The 7,634-nt window shown below is 32.3% G+C and overlaps 4 protein-coding genes across 4 annotated transcripts; all 4 read right to left on the reverse strand.

The window, feature by feature from the left end:
* LOC110265039 lies at positions 1,133-3,897 on the reverse strand. Its single transcript, XM_021107791.1, has 3 exons — positions 3,513-3,897; positions 2,029-2,484; positions 1,133-1,279 (listed from the first exon to the last, which is right to left on the reverse strand). Exons 1-3 carry the CDS (start codon positions 3,895-3,897, stop codon positions 1,206-1,208), a joined length of 915 nt encoding a protein of 304 aa, XP_020963450.1. The 3' UTR covers positions 1,133-1,205.
* On the reverse strand, positions 3,922-4,518 carry LOC107607144 (protein FAR1-RELATED SEQUENCE 9-like). Its single transcript, XM_016309123.1, has one exon. It carries the CDS (start codon positions 4,516-4,518, stop codon positions 3,922-3,924), a length of 597 nt encoding a protein of 198 aa, XP_016164609.1.
* LOC107607145 (protein FAR1-RELATED SEQUENCE 5-like) lies at positions 4,525-5,100 on the reverse strand. Its single transcript, XM_016309125.1, has one exon. The coding sequence runs from the start codon at positions 5,098-5,100 to the stop codon at positions 4,525-4,527; it is 576 nt and encodes a 191-aa protein (XP_016164611.1).
* On the reverse strand, positions 5,155-6,595 carry LOC110265040 (protein FAR1-RELATED SEQUENCE 11-like). The gene is made up of 2 exons (XM_021107792.1): positions 6,578-6,595; positions 5,155-5,742 (listed from the first exon to the last, which is right to left on the reverse strand). Exons 1-2 carry the CDS (start codon positions 6,593-6,595, stop codon positions 5,155-5,157), a joined length of 606 nt encoding a protein of 201 aa, XP_020963451.1.

Below are 7,634 nucleotides of genomic sequence, written 5' to 3' on the forward strand. Positions count from 1 at the left end.
ATTAAAACAAGGCATGAAATCAGCCATTAACAAGGATAAAGCAGCACTAAACAGTAAAATCAACCCATATGAACTCTCTAAAATCAAATCAGCACTAATAAAACAGCTCAAAATAAGGCCATCAGCATCATTGCTCAATCAAAACAAGGCATGAAATCAGCCATTAACAAGGATAAAGCAGCACTAAATAGCAAAATCAACCCATATGAACTCACTAAAACCAAATCAGCACTAATAAAATAGCTCAGAATAAGTCCATCATCATCATTGCTCAATCAAAACAAGGCATGAAATCAGCCATTAACAAGGATAAAGCAGCACTAAACAGCAAAAAATAACCCATATGAACTCACTAAAACCAAATCAGCACTAATAAAATAACTCAGAATAAGGCCATCATCATCATTGCTCAATCAAAACAAGGCATGAAATCAGCCATTAACAAGGATAAAGCAGCGCTAAACAGCAAAATCAACCCATATGAACTCACTAAAATCAAATCAGCACTAATAAAACAGCTCAGAATAAGGCCATCATCATCATTGCTCAATCAAAACAAGGCATGAAATCAGCCATTAACAAGGATAAAGCAGAACTATACAATTTGAAACAGTAATGCAACAACCATCATTTGTCAATTAAAACAGCTCAGAAAACCATTCATAAAAGGCATCAGCAGCAACCAAAAAGTTCAACCTAAATCCACTACAATTCAGATAAAACTTCCTAACCACCTATAATCCACTAAGCATGCATAACTAATTTGTATCTAACAAATTATGCAAAGAAGCTTCAGCAATCAATTAATCACTAAATATTCTTAACAATTAAATTTTCAAACAAATTTAAAAAGATAATATATCAAATGATTCACCTGTAGTGTAGCTCAATGTCTAGGGTAGTTGCAGCTACAGAGAGACCCACTATTTGATTTCCTTTTTCTGGTTTTAAAGAGACAAACTACAACAGCAACAAAGAATAAAAATATAAGTAATTCATAACCAGATTTTTTAACAAAAAAATTAACTTTTAAAACCAGTTTTTAGAAATCTTATTTTCAAAAGTGATATATAACTAAAAAATCAAACAGTACCTAACTAGCCAAAATTGGGTTAATAAATTAGAACAAAAAACCATAGCTAAGCTGCTAAGCATATCTCTATAATTTAATAGCACAATGAATCAAAGAAGAAAAAGAAAATACTTCAACTGCATTGCATGCATATAGCAGATGGTGGCACAGCAGAGGTGTCATTACCCATAGATTTTATATGCAAACCTACTAAACAGCCATTGGATAGAGATAAATAAAGATGCAAAACATAAACATAAACAATAGAATTATCAAAATCCAGTCTTTTAAGAAAACAAGACTTTTTAGCTCCCACCCAAACAATACAGATCACAGTATGTGTTAAAAATTGTAACTGCCCAATATTATATAAATTTGCTTGTATTGCTACCCGAACAGGGTCACAACCACACACTGGTTGGCAATAGAGTTGCCTCAGTTATCCCAAAAGAAATTTTATGTACTAAAAAATGGATATGCAGTTAAGCACAATAGAAAGAAGGAAACTATTACTAACAGTTTAGATTTTTTTTCAATAAGTAATTAGAGTAATCAACCACTTAACTGTATTCATGGAATTGATTCAGATGACTCTAATAAGATTTTCTCACTATTGAGTTCGTTAAAAATTCTGCTTCTTTTATGTAAGAGTAGTAGAAAAACCTGTTAGAACCAACTGAACCAATCTCATGAACACGATTAAGCTATTGAATACTTCAATTAATTAAAAACAAATTTAAAGTAACATCCTCCTGTACACAGAAACTCAGAACAACATTCAGACCAGAATAGAAACTCAGTCAAGATTCAACACCTTTCTTTCTCATGTTCACAAACATCACCACTTTCAGAGATTACCCAACAACCAATCAAGACCTAACTAAGCAACAGAAAATACCCAACAGCCAATCAAGCCCTAACTAAGCAACAGAAAATCAGAGAAGAAGAACACTTACCATAGATGACAACCCACAAACGGCCGATGCAGTAAAGCAGCAGCAGCAAAGCAGAAGCAGCGAAGCACAACCCAGTGAAGCAGAAGCAGCGAGGCAGAACAGGGGAGAAGCAGCAAAGCAGAAGGCGCAAGGACACCGTGGAGAACGGAGAAGAACTGAAGCCGTAGAGAGGGAAGAAGCAGCGATGCCGCGGAGAGGAGAGACTCAGCGATGCCGGGAAGGAGGAGGCAGCGACGATTTTGGGAAGGATGCAACGACGATGATGGCGCGACAATGGTGAGTTTCGATTTAGGGCTTCCTGGTGACTTGCGATGATGGTGCGATTTGGGGCTTCCTGGGGAACGGCAGTTCGATGACGTCTCTGATTCTGAAGGCGTGGGTTAGGGCGGTGGAGGGAGGAAGAGTAGCGTTCGAAGAGAAGAGGAAGTAGAACGCGCGTCTGTTCTGATCTGCTTTCTTATTTTAGTTTTATTTTTTTATATTAATATTTGTTATATATTTATTTTAATTATTCTAATATTTGTTATATATTAACAATAGATGCAACGCACAGGAATCAGATTCACGATTTTTCTTAATTCCTTTCAAATAAAGGTCCCTGCAGTAATTTTCTAAGCCATTTGAAATTTTGCATTCCCGATTAATCGAATGAAAATTTAAAAAAAAATTAATAAATGGATGCATCAAAAGCCATGTAACCTTATACTTTATACTTTTCAAGGTTATTTTCAATTTGCAAGGCAAATGATATATCAGTCATTATAATTTCAGATAATTATATAAATTTAAACTATTTTTCTATAAATACTGAATTTATAAAATACTCAAAAACTATTGTTATAAATAAATAATAAATATTATTTTTAAAAAAAAATTAAAATAAATTTATAATAAATATTATATATTATTATTATAAATTATAAAAAATATTATATTTTAAAAATATTGTTTAATTTGTATAATTATTTAAATAATATTAGAAAATAGTTGTTTCATAAACAATTGTTATAATGGTTGTAAAACTGTTCTTTAAAATAGTCAAAGAGAACGGTTTTATTTTGTTACTATAGTGTAATGAAAAAATGAACTTCAACCGCAACACTGTAAAAACCGTTGTCTAAGACCATCTAATAGAACGGTTTTAAAGAGTAGCATTTCGGCAACGGTTTTAATGCGTTTCCTTTGTACAATTCTTTAAACAACAAAAAAAACCGTTGCTTAAAAATAATTCATGGTAACGGTTATAAAACCGTTCTTTAAAATAGTCAAAGAGAACGGTTTTAATTTGTTGCTATAAAATAATGACAAATTGAATTCAACAGTAACACTACAAAAAAACCGTTGTCTAAAACTATCTAAGAGAACGGTTTTAAGGCATTGTAAAATTTGGCGTTGCTAAAGGCCATATTTGTTGTAGTGATACAACGAAATTCTAAACATAGTTATAGTATGAGATACCTTAGTGGGGATGTCAATATGGCTACTGATATTCTTTTCTGTATCATCGTCTACTGGCTCCTTTGAGATTCTACCAGGAACATTAGGACAACTTTTGTTGTAGTGTCCTATCACACCGCAGTTTGAACACCTTCTACGTTGCTTAAATTTTGAGTTTTTCTTGGGAGCTCCCTTACTCTTCACCACCAATGGGTCAACAACATAGTTATCGTCTAAATTACCTTTGCGTGGATTCTCACCTCGCTTTTGGAGTTTTGTAATTGAGTTGACAACATCATTCATTGCTTTGACAAAATCACTTGAGTTCTTACATGCAACATCCATCAACCTACAACACTCAGCACCTAACACACCCAAACGACACTTTAGTACCTTATCAGAATTACTTGGATCATCGACGTTTGACTTCATGAAATCGCTCTTAGCATTCTTCGTCTAACGCTTGCACACTAAGCATTCTGGAATAACTTCAACGTGTTGGTGCTTTAGGCATGCAAATATGTGCATGCAGGGAATCCCTCTATTTTCGAACCACAGACACTCACAACGAAGCATCCCCCCAACTCTGTCAAACTCAACCATATGATCAATCTCTGGCACTCCAAAATTGTTACACTTGAAGTATAGTTTTCCACCATCCTGAATTACCAACTCTGTATTCATAGCACAAGCACCCTCAATTTCCTTCCTGACCTCCCGGAACATGTTACGAGTGAAAGTCTTTGCAGCAAAATCTTCAAGTGTCGGCAAAGAAGTCACAAGTACTGGATCGGTATATTTACTATTGAACTCTGCAACTCTTTCATTGTTCCTGTAATGGCTAACAACGGTCTCCATGTTATTGATGAATTCAAGAAGGGTATCTTTCTTTCTCACATATGCTTTTATCAGAGAGTTAATCCCTTCACACTGGGATGTTGTCCTAATTCGCCCAAAAAATTGGTCCCTCAAATATGCAAGAACCCATAAATTCCTCAACTCAAAGGTTTGGTCGACCCAAGAGTTGCTTGATAAGTTATACCTCGCCACCATGTCTCCCTACATGACCTGAAACTCTTCAACACTCACATTAGCATAAATCAATTTCTTGAAGTCATTTAAAAATCCATTGTTCTTAACCTTCTCGCATGCATTCCTATGTAAGTGCCATGCACATAGTCGATGTGTTGCATAAGGAAAGACCTGTTTAATGGCTTCTCTCATTGAAAGATCTCTGTCGGTGACAACTGCCATAGGGTGTTTATTCCCTATTGCTTCCAAAAATGTTTCCAAGAGCCACTTGTATGAACCAATATCCTCATTAACAAGAAGACCACATCCAAATATGACGGTCTGCCCATGATGATTGCTACTAGAAAATATCATAAGTGGTTTATTGTAGACGTTCCTATTGTAAGTCGAATCAAATGTCAAGACATCCCCAAAGCACTCATAATCAATACGGCTAGTCCCATCAGCCCAAAACAAATTTTCCAATCGATTCTCATTACTTAATGTGTACTTGCCAAAGAAATAAGAATCATTCCCAGCTTTACCTCTCAGGTAGCTTATTGCAGCATTTGCATCGCCACCCTTCACCTTTTTCTTCCTATGTTGAGTAATGAGGTTGTACATATCTTTTTGGTTGAATGACAAGTTTGCATATCCACCTTTTTGAGCAGCCAAGTATCACAAGATGTGACAGGTCCTGATGCCTATGTCGTGCAAATTCTTTGCCTGAGCTATATCCAAGACACTGAATGTGCGATACTCAGGCATCATGCTAACGACGAGTGGATCAACTAATCCATGAGAGTGCTCTTCGTAGAACGAAACAACCTTCCATTTATGAATTTTTCTATCTAGTCTTGCACGAATTCTCGCCCGGCAACAACTTCGAGTTAGGGGTCGGTGGTCCCTGATTCTTTCGTCCTTTTCAACCTCTTCCTTTCTTGAGCCCGCCCGATTGCAAACAATTTGGCGCATAATTATGCAACCATTGCTATCGTGTCTGACTTCATCCAACCTCACAACAAAATCGTGCATCATTGCATAAGTATTGTAGAATTGATAAACAGCTTCCTCATCTGTAAACTGAAGTTGCATGATATCTTCTCGTGACAGCTCTGCTATTCTCTTATCTTGAGGTCTATCTTCATCAGCCTCCGTATCGTCATCTAAAAAATCTAGATCGTCTCCTCTTGGGAACTCCTCATCGGAGTCTGTTCCAAAAAAATCGCTATCCGACGACTCCATCTCCCAAAAATCAACATACACCTATAATTTATAAAAATACAAACATATCACCACACAATTAACATTTCACAGATATGTAGACTAGAAAAATTACCACTAATTCACATAAAATATAGCAACACCTTTAAAGAACTAAAAGATTTTAATACAATCCATCCAATTGTATTTACTTTTATGCCCCCATTTGGTTGACTAGCTTCTTTGTATCTTAAAGACCTAAGCAGAACAACATATATTTAGATTAATTTTTTTCAGAAAATGATCATCAATGATTTCATCACTTTAGAATTTCATTTTTCATGGTCTGTACAAAGTAGAAATGACATTCTCACCAAAGATAAAATGAAGGAAATGTATGTAACAATGAAAACATGTGGTAGTAATACTTGCACCTGACCAGAACTATGTCAGGCACGTTATGTTTATAGAAACAATATAGATAATAAATATTAGAAATTGATTCAAATGAGGCATATAAATAAAGACAACACAAATTAGTTATTTATATATTAAATTTATTTATTTTGTCAATCCTATTTAATTTGAAATAAATTTAAAAATTTATATTCATATTCAAACCATTTTTATTTTTATACATAATTCTAATAGATAAAAAATTATTTCTTTAATCTTATATTGAACATCTTTAATTTTATTATTATTTCAAAATTATTAATTTTTATTTTGATTATATCATCTCATCATATTATACACTATTATTTTCTCTTATTATTTTTTTATATGTATAACTATTATTATCTCACCGTCACTATTATGTTGCCTTGTTTTATTCTTCTTTTTTGTTTTCTTCTTCTATTAATCCCGATTGCAATCAATTACCACCATATCATATTACCATGATCGCAGCTCTCATTTTTGTTTATCACTTTGATCCATACATATCCATTGTGTTAACTTTTGAGTTGTTAAAGATTTGTTAAAAGAATTATTTTTTTTGTTTGATTTAGATATCTAGATGTATAACTTTTAGAAAGATACTTATTTTTCATACTTACTTGTTAAGTCATATTTTATTATTTTAAAAAAAATTAAGATATCAAGCATTCAAAAATTTTGTATAGAATAATTAAATAAAAAATAAAAAAATTTATTAGTTATTTAATTTATTTAATATATAGAATAATTGAATTTAAATTAATTTAGGTATAATACTAAAATCATTATGTTATTACTATGTGTAACAATGAAGATAAAAATTTATAAATATTTGTAAATTTATTTATTTCTCAATTATATTTAATTTGAAGCAGATATAAAAATTTATATTTAAATAACTCTTTCTCTCGCATATTTTTAATAGCTAAAAAAAATTTATTTCATATAATTTTATATTCAACATTTTAAATTATCTTTAGTCTTATTATTCTTTTAGAATTTTTAATTTTTGTTTTTATTACTCTTTTTCCTTATCATTATCTATCTACATATACTTCACCACCACTCTTATATTAGTTTGTTCTCTCTTCCTTCCTCAGTTTTTATTCTCTTTCTATCTTCTTTTCAATCGAAATTAGTTACCAACATACACTATAAGAAAATAGAGTTATTTTAACACTTTATTTTTTAACACCATAATTAAATGTCAAAATTAATATATATTTTTGACAAATATCACAAATGTCAAATTTTCTATGTTTTTTTGATGAATAATTTGATTGTAGAAAATTACTCCTCAATTTTGACACTCATTTATTTTCAACTTATTACTCTATTATTCCTTTTCTTCGTTGAGCTCCGTCAATTTTGACATCACACTGTTCTCAGTTTAGGATCATACTACTCATTCTTCATCTTCAAAATCTCAAGTTATTCTTCAGTTTCAAGATCTCATCTCATTCTTTGTTAAAAATTTTTAAAAATTTTTTATGGTTAATAAGTGTCAAAATAAATGG

This window comes from Arachis ipaensis, chromosome B07 (genome assembly GCF_000816755.2).
Source record: "Arachis ipaensis cultivar K30076 chromosome B07, Araip1.1, whole genome shotgun sequence".
Classification (NCBI taxonomy): Eukaryota; Viridiplantae; Streptophyta; class Magnoliopsida; order Fabales; family Fabaceae; genus Arachis; species Arachis ipaensis.